This window comes from Buceros rhinoceros, unplaced genomic scaffold, assembly GCF_000710305.1.
Source record: "Buceros rhinoceros silvestris isolate BGI_N320 unplaced genomic scaffold, ASM71030v1 scaffold12470, whole genome shotgun sequence".
Classification (NCBI taxonomy): domain Eukaryota; kingdom Metazoa; phylum Chordata; class Aves; order Bucerotiformes; family Bucerotidae; genus Buceros; species Buceros rhinoceros.
In genome coordinates, this window is record NW_010391490.1 from 74,554 (window position 1) to 102,485 (window position 27,932).

At 37.1% G+C, this 27,932-nt stretch overlaps 1 protein-coding gene across 1 annotated transcript in view; it reads right to left on the reverse strand.

Moving 5' to 3' along the window:
* The window catches only part of LOC104498574 (versican core protein-like), an 84,192-nt gene that overhangs the window by 35,989 nt on the left and 20,271 nt on the right, over positions 1-27,932 (reverse strand). The window contains exon 5 of the mRNA XM_010141976.1: positions 19,509-22,478. Within this exon, the coding sequence (XP_010140278.1) occupies positions 19,509-22,478 (2,970 nt within the window). The remainder of the gene's footprint in view (positions 1-19,508; positions 22,479-27,932) is intronic.

Sequence of the window (27,932 nt, forward strand, 5' to 3'; positions counted from 1 at the left end):
TTGTGCATTAAAGTAAAGACACATGAAGTACTAGAAATCCATGGGAGAAAAAAAGACAAAAAAAAAATTTAAAATGAGACATAGTAGATTCAGCGTGTCCTTATATTCACACAAACTTAAGCACTGCCACAGTATTTGACTTTCCAGTTGAAGCCTTTTTGTATATTGAACACACTGATTATGTGATACTGTCAACTGCTATGCATATTTAGCCCCAAACCCACAGCAGAGATAACTGATCCTACACTATTTAGCAGAGATAAGAAATGGACAAGGCGAAAACCATTTTCAGACCAAAAGATCCTGGTCCCAGCCTGCAGCAACTATGGATTTGAGACAATAGGTAACCTTTACCAAAAACTGAACTTAGACAAAGCTAAGCAAGGCAGAGTCTAAAATAAAACGAATAGGCCTCTGCACCTCCATTTATTCTCAGTATAGAGTAATTCAAATTAATAGGAACACAATAAAAACTACATCATTTGCTCTTTTCTTCACACTTGGACCCTAGCTCGGTAAATAAAATCTCATTGGCATTACAAAGCATTGTAAAGCAAATAATTATCCCAGATTAAAAAATAAATTATGAATCAGACAACAACATCAGTAAATTCCTGTTCTTTTCTTCTGCTTAAGATTCACTTTGAATTATTTACATGCTCCCACAGATAGAAAACCTCTCCAAACTTTTTTTTCCATGTGGCCAAGCAAATAAAGAAGAGAAAGAAAGTCCTAAGTAGGCAAGGTTTTAGCTGCAGAAGCCCTCATTAATTCCTCTAAGATTTGTCATCCCTAGATCCATAGACACTTTTAAAACGTGCCCTCTGAGCCCAAACATTAGTTCAAAACTCGTGCTCCAGACAACAGAACATCTATTAAGCTGTCATTTAAAAAAGGAAAAAAAAAAAAAAAGGTGGAATAGACTTAGAAAAAAAGCCAAATTTCAGGCTTGGCCAACTGAATGGAAGCTGGAAACTCTGTACTGAAATCTTATTCCATGAATGTATATTTATTCCGAGTCTATGTTTATAACTGTCCAAAGCAAAATTACTGTTTGCTCAGAACTGTAACTGGTGGAGCCAATAGAGCTTTTTCTACATCTTCCAGTAGAGGATTTGAACCAACACACAAGACTCCAGTCTTACAGTGCTGCCAGCAATGATTGCTCCCCCAAAAATATTTGCAGGTATTCTGGCATACCCACTACATAACAGAGCACAATTTTACAGTCAATCTTCCTCCTCATTAAAACTATTTACAAGATGTAACCAAAAAAAAAAAAAAAAAAACCAAAACAAAAAGCTGTGTTGTTTTATTTCTACAATTAAGTGTGTTGGCAATTTTTTTTTTCTCTGGTGAATATGCTCAAGCCACAACCAAAACAAAAAGACCTTGACAGGTAAACCATTTCACTAGTCTGAAGTAATTCTCCTACATATGAATATCATTTAACCTCTATGGCTACTGAGCCCTCAGAGACAGAGTAAACAGGTGATCGGTCTGTAAGAGAATGTATTAAATCACATTAAACTCACACTGAGCACTGTGAAAGGCTTGTGATTCTTTGGCTTGGGGTGTTTTGTGTGTGCAAATTGACTGCAACATGGATCTTCAAAAAAGATCATTGCAACTCTATTGAGAATTAATGCTCTAGTATCTCACGCTGTGTTCACAGCTAAACTCAGAATTATTACTGAATCTTCATTTTGCTAAACCTCCAGATGAAGAGTAAATGGCAACTTCAGGTCTGTTTTACAAAGAACATGTAGTAAGGTGTCCTGAATCTGAGGCAATGATCTAATTGTTAAACAACTTGGAAAAAATTAAGATCCATGCCAGCTTGACGAGAATACATGTCCTTTAGCATTGCGTATAAAGTATTCAGTTTATACAGCACTAAGATTAGCATTCCCAGTGCAACATCAACAACAACAAAAAAAAAGGTTGTTTTCAACCTCATTTCCACCTGGCTATTTTACATTGTCCCAATGAGCCAGGTGTTTGTGCTATGACAGCTCTGTTAGATGACTACAAGATTGAAACTCCTTCTCCTACCCTCGTTTGTGCTTGCTGGGAGTTGTTTTTTGCAAGACATGTAAGGAGAGAATTTCTTCCTGTTCCTTCCTTCAGTAGGTTAGAAATATTTACAGAGGCTGCCCGATGCCACAGAAAAATATAGCTTCTGCAGACATTTATTTGAGTCTCACCAGACCTCCCTTAAAAATGTAGTTCAAATAGAAAACCAGGAATTTAGTTATTTGTCCCAGATTTGCAATATGGCGTGGAGGAGCATGTCTAATAACAACACTTTCAGAATCCAGACATTTTATCAAACAGCATTGCTGGTTGTACAGAGGAATCATATTTTCATAAAAGTAGAAGCTCTAACTGACAGAGAATTTCACATCTGCTTTTCAAAACTGTGAATGCAAAAAGACATGGGAATTCCAGTCAAAGCTGCTGGGGAGCTTTGGGAGTTTCTGATTCTCTGTAAAATCACTATAAAGTAACTCCACCAATACACAGAACCTGGAACTACCTATACAAATGCATATGTTCAAGAAAGATGGCTTGTACTGTGTGCACAGTTTGAGAAGGAATATGTATAAATAACCTGGAGTATAGATTAATGTGACACAAGGATTCTGATTTCATACAGAGCTGTCAGGGCTGCATGCACACAGCATGTAGCATGATTTTGCACAGAACCACACACTAAAAAAAAAAAATAAAACCTGAATAGGACTGGATAGGCTGTAATTTGTAGGAGGATACCATGACTAACAAGTTCTGACCAGTGTATTATCTTTGTAGTGTTGCACACCTGGGAGTCCCTCAAATTACTAGCTCATGCTACATCGTTTATGGTAGGCAATAAAATTAATGAACAACATCTGTTCCAAATTCACCTAGAAGATATACACAAATTCTTACATATGCGAAGATTTCTATCAGACCTTACTTTTACTTTGTTAGCTTTTTCAAGATCTCACACGCCACAAAGATCCACATAAAAGAACCTTAGCTAAAGTATGATACTCCAATAATAAACCTTCAGGGTGCTCTTTCATTAAATACTAAGTGGTTTTATTTTGTTGGTTTCTTTTTTCCCCTAGAAGAAAATAACCAGCTTTTAAGAAATTGTTGGTTTTTTTTTTTAATTAGAATTTCTTCATCTTCCAAAAAAACTGCCAGTGCTCAGGGTTAACAGCTATGGAAAATGCTCTTAAATCCCAGAAATGGTCAATAATCTACATAACAATATAGCTCATATAAAATATAAACTTGTCCTTTAAGAATAAGCAAGACACTAGGTTGAAAATCTAAGAGCTGCCATAAAATATGAGTACAAAAGGGAGAAGTGTTACCTGTTGAACTGGTTTGTTAGACCCCTAGGGCAGACACACAGACACTTGCAATAGTTTTAAACTGGCTAGATGCAGCTGACATGTGGTCCCTATTAATGTTCATGTCCATTCCAGTTGCAGGTAAAGACATATAGATCTGAGATTTTTAATAAGAGATGAAATGAGGACTTTAAAGCAAAGGAGTTTAGCTCCTAAATGTGTTCATCAGTAGTTCACACGTTATCAAGGCAAAAAAACCCAAAGGGATCACTTCTTCACAGATGTGTTTTGTTACTCCAAGAAAGTAAAATCAAGTAGCTAAAAAGTAGTAAACCCAAGGATTGTCAGTTCAAACTGCCAACACAAACAAGTCCTAAAGGAGGTTTATCCGTAAAGCCTCTTATTGAGGGAAGTAAGGAGGTATGCAATGAAATAGACATGGAATAGATAGGTGGTTGAATGTATATGCAGCCTAGAGTGTTTCTTGATCCGTTTAATGTGTCTAGATGTTTTCAATTGCCTATATGGAATAGGCATCTATCTCAGTCAGCTATGTGTAAGACATGGAAATCCCTCTGGCTATGGGCTGCTTTTTATCTGCAACGGGTCTTGACTGCTGCTACACATAACCACAGAGCAACTGACTGAGATGACATTAATTTCTACTACAACCTTTCTAATGACAATCAGTTCTAAACTCACAATAATTTTTCACTGGATCAAATATAATTGTTGCCTCATGTTACCAATGGACAAGCTAACTTATGCACATCCAAAAAACATGTAACACAGTAATTTTTTCCTTGAGAAGACATTCAATATTCCATAAAGAGCCCCAAAGGGCTTTTCCGAGATCATTTTTGAGGGAACAGGCAATAAAAAGAATTTTCTCTCTCAAAAAAAAACTTCAAATAAGCAGCTGAAGAAGAATTAATAAAGAACTAAATAGAAAACAGATGCTGATGTTTTGCAAACTTTCAAAACCCAAAATATTTCATTCAGAAGACTTAGGATTTTAGCACGTTTTTTGAAGTATCATTCAAAATAGGGCTGTTAAGATATAATCTAGCATCCTGCAGACAACAGAATTTCACCTATAGGTTCCTGCGATTTGTCCATTTATTACTTTAGAGAAACATGCTGAGTTGTTTGTGAGAAGTAATTGAGTTCAGTCTTTTGTAGAATGACTAGAGGTCTGATAAACTCAAGAAATTCACAAAAAGATTCATAAAATGTGCAGTGGACTTTGAATTAGGCCCTATATTTTAATTGGAATAGAGCTAAAAAGAAAGAAGGAAAAACACTAAAAAGAAGACTAAGAATATTTTGCACTGTTTGTTTTGAAAGCATGCATTTCATTGCATAATGTGACACTATCATTAACTCTGTAATGTTCACTGTGAAGAACCCATAACCACAAGATAGGTTAGCATGAAAAAACAAAAGAATTTTCACTAGTCAAATTTCTTCCTGCTCTTGATAATCAGAGAATTTTGGTTTGGGCTTCAACAGATATATATCAGGGTGAGTTTAGCCCATAGTATGACTAAAATGTCATTAAAATATTGTATATATGTGGTTTTGTATCAAATTTCTGCAAATGTAACGTTCAGTCAGCATGAAAAATGTAATGAAGTAACTTGCAATGAAAATAAAAAGCATTTGGCTCAGAAAGAAAAGAAATAATATAAGATCAAAATTGAGAAAATCTGGGGATTTTTTCACCTTGCACATACTTGTTGACTACTCTGTTTTCTGTGTCAAGTCACCTCATTTCTTTCCCACAGCTATGTGCTCTACATTTATCTTTATATACCTCCTCTTCTTTACTATAGTACCACAGACATGACCTCCTGCAGCAGACTCCTGCCACACACATGATGATAAAATTACACTCCTTGGCAACAGCCTTAAACCTCACCTCCAACTGATGGGATTCTCTGAGATCAAGGTCAGAGGTGTCCAGCACTAGGACTAGAGGGCAACCAAAACACCTAATATGTAGCAGTTAGCACAACGGTTCAGCTCATCTTGGAAGAACAGAATGACAGCTTAGGTAGGCTGTTAAATGATGAGTCAAATGTCTCAACCTCCTAACAGCTATTGATCAGACCCTTACTCATTTAAAAAACATTATTCTGAGAAAGTCATTGCAGGAACAGATTGTAAAAATGTGCTATGAAAAGCACATTGACAGCAATGAAGACGGAGGGCAGACACATGAATCGTTGTCTTCCTCATTTTTGCACATTCATGGAATTTGCTGCAGATCAAAGCTGCTATGAAAAGCGGATCCAAATAGATAGTATACAGAATAATTCAGTAAACACGCACACTGAGTTTAATTAAGACTCTTTGAATAACCTAAATAAGTGGTTTTCATGTGCTATCTCAAAATCCCTGCACATTTGTGGGCCACCCCTGACAGGTTTGCAAAGGTGATGTATGAATAGCAAGCCTACAGTCAGGAGAATCGAATTCAGTCAACACGAGTCTCCACTTCATCTGGAAAATATTTAGGAGTCCTCAAGGTAGAAAAGGTTCAAAATGGCTTATTCAAACCCTCTGAAAGCCCAGTGAAGCCTCAAATCTGGGCTTGGGAGAGGACATAGCATTAGGAAAGACTTAAACAGCTTTATGTCGTATACTGACTCCCCTGAACCTCAGCTCTGCCAGAGACCAGATTTGCAGTCTGAGTGGATTCAAGCAGTTTTATGACTATGGCTTGCTGAAAAACTTCCAGCAAAACAAAACTCAACCAATTCGAAAGGAATGTGTCAGTCTCAAAGGGTATGTTTTTTTTTAAAAGCATACTGAAGAAGTAAAGAACCAATCTGACAAGATGGCCCCCATACAAAAGAAAAATCTACTTTTTTATTTTTGTTTCAAAACTTCTTTATTTGGGGTGGGGTTTTTTCTACCTTAAAATACTACATTCAAATGATAAAAAAGCTTCAATTTTACAGAAATAAAACATTCTGATAACATCTTTTGGGCCATTTTTTTCATAGAAAAGGAATTTTTTTTAACTGTTCTTTTCATCTCATTTCAAAAGAAATAAGATTTTGAAATACAGACGTTTTCTGCTGAAGGAAAATTCCAAGTGTCAGCCTTTGGTGGATGCGATTCCTGTAACTTGTGCCATCTTGTCATATCATTAACCTACCTAAGCACGGTCAAAGTGCAGCAGTGCTCCAGGCATACCCTATCTCCCCCATCAGGAAAAAGTGGGAAGACTGCCAAGGAGCTGGTCTAAGGTGTTAAAGAAACACGGCTACTATTAGACACACCTACAAAGACAACAGAGAAAGGTCCAGAAATAATTAAATTTTGGATTATTTTAATCCTTCACATTAAAATAACTAGTGTATGTGACGAGGTCCAGTAAACTCTAGTTCTCAATGTCTAAATAACAAAAAAGGTTTTATTCACTTAAAAAACGTTCCCCAGATGGATATGTATTTCTAAAAGTTTTGTTAACTCTCTCTCCCTTTAACAATCCCTAAGGATGTAGGGCACATTTCAGTAAATTTCTTTTTCTTTTTTTTTTACTTTCTAAATTTTATCAAAATTTACGTTTTGTTCTCCCTCTGAGAGTCAAAAGAGAAGTTCACTCTTTTTATAACCTAGCAGCAGGAAAAAAAAAATTGACTTTGCATAAAAATCTCAACTACTCAAGTAAATTTCTGGAAGAAAGTATTTGAAGAATAATTTTTGCACAACTGGCAGGGTAGGAGTTGAAATTAATTCAAGGCAGGTGGTCAGTCTTGCCTACTCAACTCACTTATCCAGTCTGCTTGACCATATTTGGGTGTCTTTGTTTCCATGCAAGATACAGCCCTGTTGGGAATCTGAGTGTCAACTGCTGGCACATTCCTAAACTGCACCCTTTTTACAGCTATACCATTTCCTTAAGCTCCATCTTGACAGTGCTGTTGGCTATGATCAGAAACACCTGCGGAAGGTGGATGTTTCTTATGTGGACATCTGTTTTGCACAGGGCTTTGGCCTGCATGGCTGTGCTTAAACATTCCTGCCAAATTTTAAAGTAATAGACATGATGATGCAAAAACCATGTCAGAAATGAAGGAACTGTTTTATTATAAAAGCATATCATGAAGCCTTCTGGCAATCTCTGGCAGCTCCTTCAGCCTCGTTGCTTCCTGTGTTCATCACCCTGACGCAGCAGTAAGCTTTTTAAGAAAAAACAGATTGAGTAAAATGTCAAGCTGTTAAAAATGGCAGCCTGGCAGTGTTGACTCTAAGCTCCAGCAAGTGCAGGATACGGTGCCCTGGATAATGACTGAATATTTGTCATACAATATTCTAAGGACAACTATTCCCACTTCCTTTCTACTGCAATACATCATTAACAAAACAACACTCCAGCCAGCGGTGTCTCCTCCTGAGCGTTCCCTGACATAAGTATCCTTCCAATGACAATTTTACTTACTGCCTAAGGAGAAGACAAACCTAAAACTCTGCAAGGTTAAACAACCCCAAAAATGAACAGCTGGCAAGTAATAAATCATTTTCTCCAGCTGAAATCCTAAACAAAGCAAAAAGTCACACTGTGCAGTCACATGGTATCTGGATTAGCTGGTATGTCTGGAGATATATATAGAAAAGTCCAACTCCACAGGGCAACTCACCAGGTCAGGTGGTAAACAGAAGAGCTGTCGGAGAAGGAAAAACACAGCTCAGCAAAACAATTCCAGCCTTGATTTCATGTGTGGTATTCCACGACTGAGGTGGCAACAGTGAGATATCAGCAGGTCTTGCCCCTTCCTAACCCTCTTAACTGTCATCCCTTTGTAACACTTAAACCACGGCATGACAGAGCAACCTCAAATGCTTCTGCCTTTACACAGACGGAACAAGAAGAAACCAGTTCTGGCTCTACCAACATCGGAAGAAAGTGTCTCCTCCCAGAAGAACCAAAAAATACTTAGCATAACAAAACTATGAGGAAAAAGTCAAAATACTACACTTACAATGTCAAAACAGATGTCTACCATTTTACTATTCCAGTGTCTGCTCAGATGTGAAAAGGTCTGTATTGAATATTCCTTCCCCTGTTCCTTTCTCCAGCAATGTCAACAATATTTGGCTTTAGGAGTAAAACTTCCAGTATACTCTTTAATATGGCAGTTCTGGAAAAAAATAGGTTCTACCGTATTAGTGTAGGAGTAATAAAGGTCAGTTTACATCGTAGGCATGTACTAAAGTTTTCTTTCTTAAGTGATTTGTCTCAAAGGAGGAATTTTATGTGCCAATGAAAGAAAAAGAGAAAGGGAGGGAGGGGTTAAAAAACATTTTCAGGAGGACCCTCCATTTGCAAAATGGCTTAGTTCTGATTAACTCCGTGCAAAAAATTAAAGCAATGACGATGATTAGCTCACCTGATCTACCCTGCAATGCTCTTTGTACAGATATCTGGAGTTTATGTACCTGAGCTGCCAATTCTCATGATGTTTTTCTGTCATTTTATCCCTACAATTTTGCAAGCATCATTCAAGAACCTCATAAGCGGACTTTCAATTTAATGTCTGCACAAGCCCACTGGTCATGCAGACAGCACTCGAAATCCCACCTGCTTAGATATGCTGTTTGGCTGTAGTCCCTTCTCCTTAGGGGGAGATATTTAGAGCTATTAATCCTGTGGCCGCATATACTCGTTCTGTCACGGTAAATCTTTTTTTAAGGTTCAGATTTCTTTATTGAAATATGATCAAAGCTTTGCTGGAATAGTCTATTTTGGGTCAAATCACCCTTGTCCTAGACCCATCTACTTATGCAAAATGACTTTAGTTACTACAGCAGCAGTAGTAGTAACTCAAGTTACCACAGTATCTTCATAATATCTTGAATCGAAATATATATTTTGGAATATACACTTATACTGATTACGCACATAAATATATTGACATACATTGCACATAGTTCTGAGTCTTGTGGCTTGCAAATATTATTCAGAAGATACGGAGTAGATTCTGTAATTACAATTTTAATGGAGTATTCTTAACACCCTTCCTTGACTTTAGGGAAAAAAAAGAAGAAAAAATTTGATATTTAACTACAGGGGTTAATAAACATAATTGCTTAGGGTTCTAAACATCCAAAGCAGCCCGGGTAAACTAGATTCTCAGCTGTACCAACACAAGGCTATAAAAACCTCACTGCTGTAGACGGAATGACTCAAATGTGACCCTCTCTTTCCTACATTTTAGGAAAAGGAGTGCAGCACCATGTGCTTGAAAGACTCTTCAAAATCAAGTACTAAACAGTATTTTGATACATAATTCATACTTGGATCAACTTTTGGGAAGCCTTTGATCCTCACACTTTCATGAACTCTACAGAGACACGTGAACAGGTGATGAAGCAGAAAGAGTAGAAAAAGCAAGTGATGCAGCAAGTACTCTAGAATAAGCTTATACCTAGAGAAGACTTATCTCAGAGAAAGCTGCAGTGTGCCTGGAAATACTTAACCATTTCATTGCTTGGAGTTGGGAAAAGAATATATAATGCATACAAAGCATGCGTTTCTTTTAAACCATATAATCACATGCACATATAAAAAAGATAAATGGTTTCATTTTTCTTTTAAAAGCAGAACTTTTTCCATCTATTTTTTTTTCTTGGCAAAAATGGAACATTTTTCTGGAAAAAAAAATTAATTTGTTTTTAGAAACACTCGTTTTTGAAAAAGACACTTCTGTGGGACAATACTTGAGAACAAAAATTTTCGACCAGCTAAACCTAAAAATAGATTCTTAGATGTGATGATGCTGTAAGTAAAGGCAGAGTGGGACAGAATTTTGCTTATAAACCTGTTAGCACAAACTCCATTCTACACTAATTTGTTATATGGCTAGTGACTCAGAATTAGTTCACACCTGACAGGGTCTGAATGTGAGCAGAATAAACTTTAAAAAAGCATATAGCCTGTGCAACCAAATAATTCAGTTATGGTAAGAACAAATAAATGCTTTAGTAACAGTTTGGAGATGTAGAAATACTTCAGTTTCATTGATTTTCATAGTGTTCCTACTTCACATAGGGCAGAGCATACTACTAGTTTATGCCCGCTTAGGTCATCTGGTAGCCCTGGTAACTCAATACTGTTCTAAACTGCCATCCATCACGTGCACTGCAATGCTCAGCAGTGTTTCTTATCTGGCAGCTCTGGACTCCTACATCCAACACGCTCAAAGAGCAACACCAAACCTCAGTGTCTTTGTTAACCATTGCAATTTTGTAATTTTCAGACTGTGATGAGTTTAACATTAATGCCTGATGGCAAATTTAGTTATGGTTCATATGATTAGTCCAAGAAATTCTGTGAGAACTCACAGTAACTTTGGTTTCTTCAAGCATGAAAAGAAGTATCTGCATTAAGGTGAAGACGTTCACTGAAAAGATTTTTCCAGGTTCACTCACCATTACAACTCCTTTATCACTGTCTGGTTGCACCAGACCACATATATCCTGTGGTCTTTATCCTTGCCTGTCAGCTGGAACAAAGGTATACAGAATTTCCAAAGGACTTGAGAATTTTGCTTGAAATACTTAATGTTTCACTAAATGTGTCAATAGAAACTCACTACAAGCCCAAGTAGTAAATACATGAGTAACCCAAGAATCATTTCACTCACCAATTCCAAGAAATGAAAAAAATAGTTTAACAAAATCCCACAATAAAATCTTATAAAAAAATCTTGATGCTACTCTGTGTACATACAGGCGTATTTTTCGCTGTTATTTTGGAAAAAAAAAAATTACATCAAATATGTGGAAATTCTTTTCCTAAGGCCAAAAACCTCCCACCAAAACTATGGAACACTCACTTGGTGAGTTTCTTAATGAAAAATCCAAGATAATGGTTAAATAATTTTAAAATTAATGTTTCTCATGCACTCTCTAAGCTAGTGGTGAGTAACAAAAGAGTAATGAAGTGTAGCAGAGGTAATACCAAATCAGGCATGGACTGCTAGAATGTAAGATTGCTCCCGATCAGGAATAAAATTCCAACTGCATTTCTCCTCAGGGTTTTCAACCATAGTCATTAATGAAGAGAGAATTCTATACAAGATTTTTACATGAGTTCTGCTCATTTAATCAAATATATTAATACAAGACTGGTCAGATAAGTTCCAATACAATTCACTGAGCAGGGTTTTTTTTTAAAAAAAAAACCATGAATTACTGCACAGAAAATAAAACTTCAGCTTCATGTTCCCAGAGGTGACACAAAATACGCAGCAGACACTTTGAACATTTCCTGACTTGTATCAGGAAATAATTCACGAGTATCTTGAAAGACACCCGTGGGTATTATCTATCAAATTTATCATCTATACACTTCAAAAAAGAGGGAGATAGAAAAAGACTAGCTGGATTAGAAAAGATTAATTCAATCATTAATTTTAAAATGTTCAAGAAACAACTACTAAAAAGATCCCTGAAAGCTATTTACTCAAAAAGAAAGAATAGCCAATAATAAACATTTTAAAAGTGCTATTATCAATCAAGTGATACATCTTAAGGGAATGACTTTCTCTTAAGATCTTTAGCCTTTGAGCCACTTACTTATAAAAATATCTTTATTTACATTTCCAGGATCACATCCTGTATTCATTCAGAGTTTCACTATATCCAATGAATCAACTCATGTGAAGTAAAATAGTATAAAGAGTATTTTACAAAAGAGGCAAAAAAAGGATGTTATCCGCATCATAAATACTAAGATTTGTTACAATATGGATACATTCAGGAAACTTTGGTACAGAGAGTAATTTTCCTCAAAAATATTTATTTATACTGTGTTTCCATGTGACAGACAGCTTATCTTTTCTGCATAGATAAAGAAAGTCTTCAGACTTTCTCCATGTATAAAGAAAACTTCTGAAAGGATTCCTCTCCTTCACAAAAGCAGTATGAAAAACTACATTGTACCTATGAATAAAATTCCTTCATTTCTCTCATGAATAAACAAAGAGCTATAAGAAAGCTAAAAATGTGTAATCCTTATGTCTAGATCTGAGATGTTTCCTTGGAAACAATGCAAAAACAGCAGGGAATGTGTAGGCATCCTCTGAGCACCATTTAATGTGAGGGCACTGTTCCTTGTATCTATGGAAGTCTATAAAAGAATGTGGAAAAAGAAATTATTGTTCTGTAATAAGTCTTCAGGAAGAGCTAGCAATAGTGGCCTAAAGACTACTTATTAATTCACAGTCTTAGCTTCTTGTGAAACTTTCTAAGTATCAAGTTTCAGCTCTGTTGGACACGAGGTTTGATTTTTCTTTTCCTTTGTTTTGGAAAAAGGAGAAGAGAACAAAAAGCTTAAATCTATTACAATTACTTGTTTATTAGGACTTGCTTTCATACAGATCATCAACACTGTAGCATTTTAAATATTATTTATTTGTGATGGTGTCCAACCTATTTTAAAAAGCCCTTCACAGCGCCAGTATAACAGCAATATTCTAATACAGAAAAACTCCAACTAGTTTAGTTAAGCAACAGGTCTGTCACTTTAGGTTAAATATATGACACAGATTTGTTCTAGAGAAAAAAAAAATCTAATTGATTCTGCCCTCAATCACCTCATTGGAATTACTATGGTGTAATTACACTGGAAAAGATGAAATCAGAATCTGGCCACGTTACCTAGCATTTAACACTTCAGTTACTCTAGACAAAAAGAGAACCTGCCTTCTATGCCAGGTTTTATGAATAACACAGAGAGTTTCGTCATTCAGGGCATGAAAATGTCTTGAGTAGCTATTGGACATTGACAAACCTGTTTCACTTGGAAACGCATTTCAAAGCCACTCGGTGGTTCCTGTTCTTAGATAAACACACGGGCCCAGGGCTCAAAACAAAACACTACCAGGAAGGGCTGCATTACTCATTCAAACACTGAAATAGGACCATGTCCATTGACTGCAGCACACTCAGGACAGCAGGGAAGGGTCTTTCTCCAGGGTTGATGAGGAGCAGCAGCTGCCATAGTCTTAATGTCAGCTGTAACATAAAAGTTCATAAGGAGAAAAGCCCAGCCCTCCATTAAATAAATAGGAGATTCTGCATTTAATAAGATGGGAAGTTGGTACAGCCCACGTGAGGCCACTTTTATTATTGCTTCAACATCCCACCAGAAATTAATTCAGGTCAGTCTAGTTGCACTATACCAATAGACTGTGGCCACAGAACACCACATCCAAATGCATACAAGTTAAAATGTACTTGTGCATTAAATGTGCTTTGCTCATCTCAATGTTTAGGTAAATTTGGAACTTTTCTTCTGATAAATGTGTGATGGTGATACGAAGAATTAAATATTTATTGATAAAGTTTAATAGCTGGCACAGGCAGGGAAGTCCTATTCATACACGTCCACATGGGTGTGGTATCAGTCACTGCATAAAGCAGCAGAACGAAGTGAATGCAAGGCAATGTCTTTCCTTTACTATTAACTTTGATTTGAAATAGGTCCTATGGTTAAACAATAGATTTCAGTAGCATATATTTTTCATTTCTGGAAAAACAAATTGTGATTTCAGCACATACAAGACAAAGTCTCCTCACCTTCAGCAAAAGTCTCTCTAACACAATAATTCATATAGATAATACACAAAAAATTGCATGTAGCATGTGTGTATACTACAAATAACAGTGTCCAAATAGGTATTTGCCAGTGGGCATTAATAAAATAACTTAAAAGAGAACTATGTGGGTACAGGTGCAAATACAAGCCTACATGCTGCCTGCTTTTAAGCTGGCTGTATTGCAAATGAGGTGTTGCATAGAAATGGCGTGGTGAGGCATGATCCACACCATCATCTGAGATGGTCACAGCACCACCCTCAGCCTTCAGAACAGAGACAGCATCTTTCCTCTCAGCACACTTCCAGCACATTTCTACTCTCCTATGCACATATTCCCCTCACAATTTAGCAAAACGTAGCCTGAAAACGGACATGGTTACTCTCTACAACTGAACAGAAAAATGCAAGTATCAAGGAATAAGCAGGAAGAAAAAGACATCTTCAAGCTAAAGACAATGCTGTCAAGAATAAAGATGGGTATAAACAGGCCAAGAAGTAATTCAGGCTAGATAATAGAAACAGACTTAAAAGAGAGGCTTGACGATCTAGGACAGTCCTTTAGAAGGAGCTGTGAAAACAACAGTATTAAATTAATTTTAAGACAAGGCCTAAGACAGACCTGAAAACTCTATTCTGCCTTCTTTGTGAAAAGTTTATGAGTATGACTCATTACCGTTCTGCATTTCATTCAAATTTCACATGCCCTCTTTCTTTCATTGCTAAGACAGAAATATGCATGTCAGAGAACTACATGTGGGAACAAAAAGGTTTGCAACCTCTTTCCATAAATTTCCACATCTACAAAGTACAAGTTCCTGCAATTTTGTTCTCTTCAAAGCTGGAGGGGACAAGAAACCAGACAGAGCTGGTGTGAGTCCCAGAATACAATAAGCACTTTGAAACATATTCACTAAGTAATGACTTTTAAATGTCTCCAAAAAATGCAGGTGTGCAAAATTACTCTTGATACAGACAGGAGTTATCTTTCCAGCACCCCCTCAACCACTGTTCAACAACACCCCCCCAAGCATTTTTCACCTCATAAAATCTTTATGAGCTGAAAAGTTCCTTTAGATTTCTTTTTTTTTTTTTTTTTTTTTTTTTTTTTTTTTTTTTTTTTTTTTTCAGCTGCTAATCCATTACCTTCCAGCAACAGCATCAGCCCTCACCACTACGATAGGTAGGAGCTATGGGAACATTAAAGAGCACGAGGTGGCAAGTTCTGCATCTTTGCAGTGAAAGACAAACTCCTCTGTCTTATCTGATTAATGAAAAGCTGCTAGTATATTAACACATCTATTTTGTTTTCTCACTTTCACTTCACAGTCATGATCCCAAGGGAATAGCTGTTCCACTCAAGTGAATGAAGTCCCAATCTCCTTCCACTATGAAACATGTGCATAGTGCTCTCTATGGCATAAAAAGGGATGTTTCCCCATGCACAAATATATTTTCCTCATTAATTAGAACACCTGCCCTAGATCTACCCATGTGCCATAGGCTGTCAGAAAAACTATGCCTTATACCCCTCATTAATTTGTGCACCTGCCTCACACTCGGTCAATGGAAGTATATGGATTGTTTGTACAATATATTTTCTCAATGAAAACTGTCTGTGTTCTTATTCACATAAGCAGCTTAATCCATTCAGCAGTGCGTTCTTTCTTACCAGCATTACACGGCATTTTCCAGAATTTAAGTTAATGAGCTTGACCTTCCACCAGGCCCGCAAATTACTTCTGTTTCTAAAAGTAACTGAAACTTCCTTTATTAAAGTTTTAAATGATTGGAATCATGCATTTTAAAACCTATAACTATTTACCCCTTGAATGGCACAAGAAAAGGAATCCTCTAGAAGAAACTTTTTCTGTTCTAATAAATTTAAGGGTTTGTTGTATTAAGAACATTGAAAATATTAATTAACTTTCAGTTATATATCATACTATTTCATTTTAAAGGGGAATGGGTAGGTTCTTGCCCCTATATTCAGTCGAATTTAACCAAGTCAATACTGAGTGTCTTTCATGTGCATCCTGAGTCTTCAGTAATAATGAAGGATAATATTCCCCGCATTCCATACATCCGTAACACATTCCATACATTGACTGCACATTCCAGCCAAAGACTTCAAAGAGCTTCAGTGAAGTTGGTGCCAGTTTAGTGAGGGTTTGAAGTTGAGAAGAAAGACACAAGAAATCCTTCTCCATCTACCAGTACATGGCCACAGATGAACTCACTAGATCCAGAGCAGCAATGGACTGCTCTCGACACACTTCACCTGGTGGTAGGATACCCACTGATTGCAAAGCACTTCCTGTGCTGCAAGGGATACACTCTGTCCTGCTTGCTGGGAACAGCTAAAAATATCTACACCTCTCAAAACTCCATTTGTTTGGCATGAACCTTCTCTTCCACATGGAGTATAAAATGTTGCTCATAACTAACAAAGCCTAATAACACACCCGTGGAGCATTAAATATTATTATGCCTATGCTACAGATCCTAAATGGACCTGCAGAGAGTAATATTCAGCTGTGTTAGTACAACAGCAAATTTTTACTCTAGTTAAGTGATAAGGCTGATAGGTAAGAAAATATGATAACATATTTCCAACGAGCCCTGCTTCACCATTAAACTGTTGCTTCTGGCAAAAGCTGAATAACAAGGAGGAAAAGACAGATGAGAAAAAAAATTTCTCATAAATATTTCCACAAGGAGGAAAATACTATATTCATTTATACACAATACCATTTGTACAGTAAACATTATTTTTATTATTCCTATTTGAAATTTCTATTTTTTGATGGGCTTTGATAAGCAAGTTTTCATTTCTTAGTAGGCATTTTTGGACTCTTGACTTGAAAATCACATTAAGCTATATTATCTTGAAAACATGCCAAAACAAAGGAAGAAATCCCTTTGGTTTATCAGAGGGACGTAATGATGGAAACAGTATTTCTTGTTCCCATTTAGCTGAAAACAAAAAGCCAAAGGTACAGCTTATGTAGTTCCTTGTATGAGCGTGGATCAATTTTCAAACAAAGAGTGATAGAATAAGAAGGTGAACTATATCCTACTGAAAGGCATATGTAATATTTGTCAAATTCATTCCTCTTCAGCACATCCCATGCACATTTTCCTCAGCACAAGGAAGTTTATGAACTGAGGAAGAATGAAGCAAAACTGGGCTTGACGGGATTTTTCAGATGCAGTCTTTAATGTCTGGAGAAAGAAAACACTAATTCGAATCCTTGGACAGAATAAATCTTTGACAGCTCTAGCTTAACTTGTGGCAAGTAGGTAGAGGGTGCCTTTCCTCTGTGGATAGCTAAATGGAGGAATTTCCACTGTCAGATTCTGAAAACAGAAAAATAAATAGAACTCCGCTTTGACCTGCACTAGATACATGATAAATCCCTTGATGTTTAAACAGAATACAGATACTGCCATACGGAGAATTTTGTAATACTTCGAGAAAAAGAGGGTTATTTTTTTTTTCTATGCTGACAGACTAAATCATTCCCAAAGGCAGAATTTTAAGGATGCACGGCTTTAACTCCCAAACACATGTGCATATATACCTGGAAAATGCATGCACAGCTTTAGAAAGTTTGTGAAAATGCAGAAGGCAAATCCTGAAGAAAGTCTGTCCTAAGGGCCTGATTACCCAGGTGAAAGCAAGAGCAGCTATGGACAGCAGATAGGCATTGATCCACTGCCCTTTACATAATCCAGCTTGAATTAATTCCTAATTTAGTGAACCACGGTACCCACACTATTCTGAAAAAGGTAGAAAATAAGACTCTTTCTGATGTATATGTGGAGAAATCCTGAATCATATAACTTCCGCACTATCTGAAGAAAACACCGAGTTTCCACACCCTCTCAAACCATTCTACTTCTTGTTGTTCACCAGAACAAGCAGCTGCCAATCACAACCCACTCTCCCATATGCATAAACTGTAGTATAACTCAGCAATGTAACGGGGAAAACTAGTTCATTACAACACAGTCCAGGTATTAATTATTAAAACGAATTAACTGGATTTCCAAAGGTCCACATGTATTTAATATGTGGCTTAACTGTAGTCTTCAGATGTTGCCCTTCTGACTTACCAGACTTGTCTCATTTAATGCAGACTTCCAAGACACTGGCAACATCTAAAGCTTCAGGCAAAATAATGATAATATAGCACAGAAACACAAGTAGTGTTTAAAATATTTAAATAACAGAACTGTTATTTTCTGAAATAAGAGGATAAGCTACTACCGATATGACTTGAGCAGTTTTACGTCTTCTAAATATAAAGTAGGATAATAAGCATAATGTGAATAAAGACAGAAATCCACTGTATGAAAAGTCCAGTAACAACAGGGCAGATCTCAATGAAATTGCTTCTGCCTTTTCATATTTGAGAGAAACTCTACCAAGCACAAACCTGATGAAACCAACCAAAATGCTTCCATAAATCATGAATTCTGTTGGAAAAATTCTACAAAGATACGGATATCATGGCCAAGAACCAGTGAGAAAACAGTTTTGTATATAATTATTCAAAAACATTGCATATAGTTAAGGTATATAAGACATAAGATGAACTTCTATCGTTCCTTAAAAAAATCATTATTAAATAACAACAAATAATTGAACAGAATGTAACATTGAACCTAATAGATACTTTCAGCTTTATCTTTTTTGTCAGTTCTTTTACCTTTCATTTTAAAAAATAAGGTTTTATCAAGACATCTTAAATAATAGTGAGTTGACAGACTTCTTTAATGTAAAATTACATTGCTTTTGGCTACTGCATTGTGGAGATTATTCATAATAAAACTCGACAGTTCGCTATTACTTCAGGAGTTTCTGTTCTGGATACCCATGGAATTGAAGCTATGTACACATGTACAATGCCATCAGCTAAAAAATGTAACAAAACTAAGAATTATGTCCATTTCCATCACAGAGATTTTAAAATGCATTAAAAAATTATCATGATACGCTATGAAAACGTGCCCCAAAAACCCTTGCCCCAAATCACAGGACGTCCATTTGTGGATGCAGTAGAGTGCCTTAATCTTTTTTAGCTGACTACACTGTACATGGCATTGTTAATTGCTACAGACTAATGGAATGTTAAAAAAAATCTAGTGCTTTGTTTAGGACTAGTAATGCATGGAATGGAAGCTGTGAAATTAAAATGCTTTTACAAAGATATCTGAAGTTAAACCAGTGACTTGACAACATTAGATAAGAAAACTGGGCTATAGCCATCATGACTTTAAAGAGGAGCTACGACAGTTTTATGTTCATTCTTACATAGAATTTAATCTCACCCCAGCCATATATATAACACATTTCTGAGATTTCCTTAATGAATAGAAAAATAGACCTACCAATATTTAGTAAGTTGCTGTCTAGATAAAACTTGTACTTTGCATCCTTCAGTGATCCAAGAAATATCTCCAGTATATTCGAAAGCACACCAGTTTGTTATGATAAACTGACCATTCTCATGGACTGCAGGTCTAAAAGGAAAAATCTTACCTGTATCATTGCCTGCGATTTTAATAACATACAATCTTATGTCATTTCCACTATCAGGGTGTGAAGTAGGAGACACCTCTTGAGGTTTTAAAGCCTCTGTGGTATCCTTCACTTCGGGTGGTGCAGTAGGTTGTGTAACTGCAGTAGCAGTTGATGCTGTGAAGTATTCCTTATCGATTTCTGGTTCTAACATCTTTCCTGTTAGATCATCATCAGCAGTGGCTTTACTGGGGGAAATAGATTCATCGATTATGACGATGTCATTGCTTGTTACCTCATCTTCTTCCTCAGGAATGATACGTGGTGACTTCTGGGTAATAAAAGGTTTGGATGCTGATGTAGGCTGAATTTTGTCTACAGCACTACTGGAAGGTGTTGTCACGCTGCCGAGAATTGTTGCCTTATCTGTTGCATTAACTGAAAATATAACTGGTTTGACTTTTTCAGGTTCTTCTGATATACCTGAACCTTCCAGGGTTTGGCTTGGAGAAGCTCCCAAAGTGAGAGGAGTAATGCTTTCCACAGAAGAATGACCTGTTGGCATCATATGGGAGGGCAACACAGATTCCCAGCTCAATATATCACTGTCGTCTTCCCCGGTGGGAGTTCCTCTGCTTTTGTATGTTTTTGCTTGGGTACCAACTGTTACTGGCATCACTTCAGTGACCTTCTCTTCTTGATGAGTAGCAGTTTCTGTTTTTGGAGTCATAGTGAGATACAAGGTCCTGGTACTAGTTTCATCAGGTCCCAGAACTCTTCCATAATCTGTGAACTTCACCGCAGGCACTGATACTTCTGTTGCTGAATATGTCTCATCATAAGCTGAGCCTGTCTCATCCTGTTTGTCCTGAATAGTTGTTTGAGATGATTCAGATCCTGGTACTGTTTTTTGTTCATGTATTTGAACAGATGTCACAGAAAGGGTAGACTCTGTGGCAATATCTGTTTCCTTATCTTTTGTGGAGAGTTTCTCTGGGAACACCTCACTATCTTTTGCAGTTGTTTGTGTTGCTTCTGTATGAAAGATACCATCAAACGGAGTCTGATCTGTAACTGGCATATCGCTAGTGACCTCACTCTCTACAGTAACTGGAACTAGAGAAGCATCATGTTCTTTGTGTGGAACTGTAGTGTCTACCTTTGTTACTTCTGTAAATACAGTAGATTCCTTTGTACCTCCAAAGGCAGCTGATGATGTTTCTTCTCTGCCTGGAAGTATTGCCACTGACTCCTTCTCAACTGATGTCGCAATGCTTCTCTGGCCTTCCTGTGTCACTGTGTATTTTGAGACCTCCATTTCAGTAAAGAGTTCTTCAGCAGGCGTTGCTACCGATGCCTCCACAGACTCCCTTCGTTCAACTTCTGGAGTAGGAACGGACATTTTCAGAACTAACCCTGATGTTTCATCTTCTTCATGTTCAGTTACCCCCACTGGCTCCATGCTTGTCTCAGTTTCATCAGTAAATGCTGAAATCAGAGCCCCTGGATGTTTTGTATATTCTATAATTTGCCCTGGAGATGATGTAGGCTCCATTCCAGAGATACCATCTTCTGTATCTAGCTCATGTATCCTCTTAGTATGAGATGACTCTTCTGTCATATACCCCTGATCTTTATTTGTCAGCAGCCACATGCTAGGAGCTGGAGGAGACTGTGAGAACTTCTCACGTCCCTCAAATTCTGCAGTAACACTAGTAGGAATGATGGTGGTGGCATGAGGGATCTTAACATCCATGGCTCTTGTTTCCAGCTCCTTTGTTTTTTCCTTCTTCTCTAAAACAGCTGATCCTTCCGTTTGCTGAGATGAGTGGATAACAGATGTGGTGCTTTCTCCAAAGTTTTGCAGGGAAGCAGTACTTCCTGAGACAGCTTCAGACCTTGTTTGGTTTTCAGTTGATACAGAAAAGGATACAGGCATTCTAGATGACAAGGTAGGCTGCACATCTCCCAGATCCTCTCTGCTTCCTTCAGCTGATGCCTCGTTATCAAACACTGCTGCAGAACTAAATTTAACTAATAGAGTTGACTCATCTGCTGTAGAAAGTGATCCAGTGGTTACTGCATGCTCATCCACAAGTGTCTCTGGTGCAGCAGTCACATCTGATTCTGGGATACTGTCAGTAGCCATGCTAGAATCTCTATCAGGGATAATGGTGTACATACTCTCTCTGCCCTCCCCCTCTGTGGTAAGATCATACTGATCAGTGAAAAAAGCTTTAGGGATTACAACAGTTGTAAGTTTCTTGTCAGATTTTGCCTCCATTGACTTCTTTGTGGGTTCTTTTGTTGAGCGGGCACCAAGGTATATATTCTCTTTTGTTAGTGAAACTGAAGTCCCTGTCCTGGGAAACTCCCTCCGAGAAGCTGGTAACAAGTTATCAGTAGCTGTCATCATAGGACCCACTTCTATTTGTTCAGTCTGATTATCAGTATCATGTTTGTGTGTATCTCCCGTTTCTGCATCTTCCCACGAACTAGTGGAACTCTTAGCTACAGCTGAGCTATCCTGAAAAATTACAGAGGTCAAGAAAGCGTCCTCAATGCTTTCAGACCTACCTTGTTCCTCAGGCAATTCTGCTTCAGTGTAAGTGTGATCCAGTTCCAAAGCTGCGGATGTGCTCTCTGTTAACCTAGGTGAAACATCGTATTCAGTCCTTCCCAGTGTATCATAAGTGCTTATTTCGCCATCTGTGACAGTCTGAGGTAGAAGGGTGGTTAACTTAATGTTCTCCATGAGCACCTCCATTTCCCTCTTTTCCTCAGCCACATCAGTAGTCATTTCTGTGTCTTTAGTCTCTAGGGTTGTTTCTTCCAAAGCAGGGCCCTCTGTTTTGGTAACAGCCACTTCAGTAATCGAAGTCTCGAAAACAGGAGGTTTAAGGGTAACTTTAACAGATGACAATTTCACACTGTCAGTTTTCAGAGATGTAATCAGCTTAACAGTTGTAGGCTCTGTTACAACTTTTTTACCTTAAAAAGAAAAAAAAATGTTAAGGAATCATTGTCAGAACACAGACAAATGTTACTTCAATTCAGTCTGAATGTTCCCAACAAAAACTAAATGCTACACAGAGAAAAAAATATAAAGGTCAAAGGCTTTAGATAGTTGTTTAGCATGCAACAGAGATTTGAATGACATAAAATAATGCATTATAATGCTGCAGAACATCTAACTTAGATGAAGTGAGAAGAGTAGCAGTATTCTTCATATTCATTGTTTGTATAATTACCCCTAGACGTCCTCACGTTATATGAGTAGCCATCAGACAGCTAAGTACTGATCAAAGATAAAAGTTTTCATGATGTCATAATGGGTTTACTTCAAAGTTTACTGTAGCATACATCTCAAATGTATAAAGGGAGTGAAACACTAGTTTATTTTCAGCATGTAATTACAAACTCCAAAAAAGAACCCTCACAGGGGTAAGAAGATGCTTAAGCAACAGGAACAAACATGCTGTCACAAAGTACAATGTTTCACAATGCCACCAGAGCTGATGCCTGGCATTTGAATTATACTGAGAGAAATTTATTACGGGGAAAGGTGAGAACAGTAAACCATAAGATCATAACACTATATATAATTATGTTGATCTTTGGCAAATGCTTCAAAGACATACATCTGAAACTCCTTCACACACAAAAGTGCTTCTATGGGAGTGTTGAACATGAAAAGGCAGACCACAGAAGCCTCTGAATGATGGGAAGAGTAAGAGGGTAGCCATCCTAGATCCACAAGAGAAACAAAGAAAAGTCTTTCTAGTGAACTAAATCATGATGTTTTAAAGAACCTTTCTGCCCTACATTTCAGAAATGTATGCTGACAACCATGACACTGAGAAATCTGGTATTGGATTTTAAACTCCTGAAAAAGATGTTTGTGCTCAAAAAACAGGATTTACTCAGGAAAAGCCCAGAGTGGAAACATCTTCCCTTCTGCCAGTTCTTCCAGGCGGATAATCTTCAGAAGGGCAATGGAAGGAGACAGGTGGAAGATATGAATGTCTTAAATCTGCTGTTAATTGCTAAGTGACTGAGAGTCAAAAGCCTCATATAGATGCAAGTAAAGAGCAAAATAATCACACTTTAGATCACACTAACCATATGAAGAATCCATTAAACTGGCTGTGTATATGAGGACTAACTGCTTACCAGACACAAGTGCAACTACAGCTTCTTGCAAAACAAAAGATTGTTCAACTTCTAATGGAGCAAAGAAGTCTATTCCCCTGACACACAGAAATCAAAATGATTACAATATTTTACATGAAAATACTGAAGTCAAAGGCTCATTATTATAGCTGTGGGTAATAAAAGAGATCAGGAAACTTTACTTAGTGCAAGGCATGAATACTATCATGGGGAAAAAGCTGAGTTCTGAGATTGGATGGTTACTGCCTGGCTTATGGAGGTGAAGATATTCTACATGATGGTGCTGCCTCTGACTGACTCCTGCCTTTCAGGAGCTAACAGTATGAGCAAAGAAGGGGAAGAATATTAGTGGAAAAAATTAGAAAGGCTCAACTTAGTCACATATTTGTGTAATGACAGTTTATACTCAAGCATACGCAGTATGTATGCGCAAATCAGTTCTTTTCACACACGCATGCCTAATTAGATACCCCTTTGATATTGGTAGATATGAATTCTTCATGTGTAAGTCAAGGTCATACAAATATTTGTTTAGTTTCACACACCAAGCTTTGAAAATACCACCTTTGCAAGAGACCTATTTGATTTACCCTGAAGAAGACAGGCTTGAAGATGGTAGCTGCTTAGGATTTCTTAAAAAAACAGGGGTAGATGTGCAGAGCAGGGAAATGAGGAGAAAGACATGATATTTCAGCTTTCTGAATTGAGAAGTGAAAGTGAAAAGGAAATTGTGAGGGTAAGAAAGTATGACGTCGCTATGTTTAGAAGTGGTGGTGTTCTTTGCCAGCAGAAAAAGGAATGGATTCTTTTCCCTACCGTATGTTAAATCTCTTTGTGATTTTATGAAGAAGACTTAGCTACTCATAGACTCTTTTTGTAGGTTAAAACATTCATTTGAGCAAGAAGGAGAAAAGATCTTGAAATCCCACTAAGCAAAGCACAGCCTTTACAAAAGTGATTTTTATATTTTGGGTTTCTATAATCTAAAGTGCATGTTCATTACTCTTTTCAATTACTTCTTTACCTATGTGATTCAAGTATGACACGGTGTTCACACAATCAAGGATCAACAAATTCTTACAATTTTTTCCCTCTGTGCTTGAATCAGTATTGTTTAAACCACAGAGCTTTACTTCACAAGCAGTGAATGAAGAGCACATACAAGTTAGCACTGTCCTCCTGAGGGGTGGTTGGTGATTGTTAAATTTCTACCAAAGAATCCACCTATTTGCCTTAACAGCTCTTTTTCATGGCAAAGTGGAAAGGAGACAGCATAGTCCCATATTCTCCCTTCTAACCATAGGATGAGTTTCCTTAGTGCAGACTGAATTTTTTTGCAGCCAACACAAAGCGCTTATTAACCCAATTACCAGATTTTAAGTGACTATCAAGACCATGGTTGAAAGAATATGAAGATGTAAAGCCCTCTAACAAAGCTAGGCAAAAATGAGGGCATGAGAATAGCTTTTTAAATTTGTGGGGAAAATAACGGAACTATTTCATCACTGCTGAGAAATTGTGCACATTTACTCAGAACCATTTATGTAGCTCCCCAGCTTCACAGGAATGTTTGGAAGTCCCAAACATTCACATATTTATGCCTCAGATGCATTTATTTGTTGCTCGTGACTCATTATCTGGTAATTATTTTATTAAGTAGGTACATGTTTATGAAGTAAACCTAAAAATACCAAACATATTTGATTCCACTTATATTAATAAGTAAAACAATAAATACAAAATTCATCAACTGGTGTAAGAAAAAGATATATTTTTTCAAAAGTTTAGCAAGTTTTCTCCTGTGGAAACTGACACAGGGTTGCCAGTGTGCAAACAGCAGTTTTGGTGAAAAGCAACTACAGGATCTCTAAAACTGCTGTGTCATGGATTTGATATATGAGATCTTTCATACAGATCTTTCAGGTTTGAAAACTTATTTGAGTGGCTCAAAGACAGATGATTCTTTGAGGAGAGATCTATCAATATTACTGGTTTGGGTTTTTTTTTTGTCTGTGGGGAAACAATAAAATCACATTTGTTTCCTTAACAGGCTGAGCATCAGTTTAAACTGTCGTCCATTCAACCCAGATGTTTTGCATTACTGTACTCCTTGTATCAGGCATGCAATATGCTATCTTCTTTGTCCTTCTTCTGATTCAAGACATGAGGCAGATTTTCCAAATAAAATTCATGAACATATTAGCAACAAGAAAGCAAATTTTCTCATTGACAGCTGCTCATATCAAAACCTATCTTGTTGGTTTTTAATAACTTCATTTTATATTAAACCTCCATGAAGTTCATTTTGGATGGAGTATATGACCTGCAGAGATACCATATTTTTTCACTCTCTGATTATTTATTTTATGCTTTCATTCTACAGCATTTTATTCCTCTTCTCTCCCACCACTGTTTAAAAAAGGATTCAAAATAATAAAGCAATATTATAACTTAATATTTTTTCAAGGAGATCACACTACATATCTTTAGACATGGTTTAACTTTGTGATTACCAAATAAGTATTTTAATATGTTCTGTGCTGTTTAATAACACCAGGATATCCGGGTTCGCTTTCTGGAGGATAAAATACTTATTTTAAAGATTGTACATATACATAAAATGCATTGTCAGCATAACCAGTTGCACAAAATTTTGAAACGTGTCTAACTTGAGCCGCTTTAATAGTTTCTCCACACACAGAAATATTGTTTGTGTGTTTACATTTAGGTATGTACTTAAGAAACTAGAAGAACATAGACCCTAAGATTAGTAAATTGTTTTGAGTCATTGCCAACAACCAAACCAAATTGGTTTAAGTCAGAACAAAACTTGGAAAGAATGAATTCTTTCTGTGAATAACAGCCAAAATAAATTATTCCATATCAGTAATGCCGAGACAGTCAAAATTAATCGTTTGACATCTTCGAACCCATTTAGAGTGTGATGCGTATGCGGAGGGGTTGCTCTGCTTAATTTTTACACATTTTTGTGTGTTAATTTTTTTGCTGCTTTGTTAGATTTGTTTCATACATCTGTCCCTTCCCTGCTACCAACCCTGGCAGAGAGGACAGTCTTGAATGTTTCCCTGACTCTAAGAGTTGTGCTAGCTGGAGTTTAAATCACTGGCAGAACCTTCCACCCTGGACAAGTCAAAGAGTAAGAACAGATGAAAAAAAAAAAATATTGTTGTTCTGAGTTACAGACTGAGTCAGAAACCTCTCATTATTACACTAACTCAGTACCCATTCATTCACTAATTTCAGGAAGCAGAAAGGTGGATGGGGGTAGCATATGAAGGTTTCAAAATCTGATACTGCAGCTATAAGAGTTTCTCTGCACTCCAGGTGTGTACCTCCTCTGACCTACACTGTTTTGACATCAAAACATGAGCCAAATGTAATGATAAAAATAGTTTTAAAATCCAGCTGCAATATTTCTTCCCAATTACAAAAAATGTGCAGTTTCAGAGAAAATTAATGGGATTCTTAAAAACAAAACAAAACCCAAACAATTTAAAAGCTATTAGCTCTATCTTATTTGAAAATAAAATATTAAAAACACAACAAAAGGTCATGCATCCTCTTCACACCATTGCCCAAGGTTCTTTTGTTCCAGCTAACAAAACAGCAGAGGCGGCAGCTCTATTAGCTCTGTGAACACACTCTTAAGTAAAACCATTTGCTATTTCACAACTTCTGAAGTCAGATGGGAGAAAGAATATGCTCTCTCCTGGTTTCTTCACATGTAAGTGTAGTTCTGAGAACAAACTGTCAATCTTCCACAAAATAACAATAACAAAAAGCATTTCTTTTTCTCACTATTTATAACAAAATTGCCAAAGAGGACAAAAAATCAGAAAGCCTCTGTAGTCAGCTCTTCCTAATGAAATCTGCATCCCAGCACAAAATAAAAGCAAGACTCTTTGCTTCCTGACTGCAAAAACAATTGAAGAACAAAGAGAACCGAGACTATCACTCAGATCAGGAACCGACAGCAAAATTCTTGCTGCCTTTCTCTCCCCACCTAGTGTGAAAGGAAACAAGTCACCAGCATGTCCCATGAGTGGCACCCAGTTCCCACAGCAGTGAGCAACATTAATAAAGCAGAAAACCAATTTATCTTTCCTGTGCTTGAGAACCTAAAAGGGATGAATCTTTTACGTCTTCACCCTGTTGCTCCTAATCCCATTCTTGTCACCTGACCTCTTCAGTGATCTGGGGGGAGTGAAAGGAAAATATCTTCAGCTGTGTCTTCTTTTCTTTCCTCTTTCC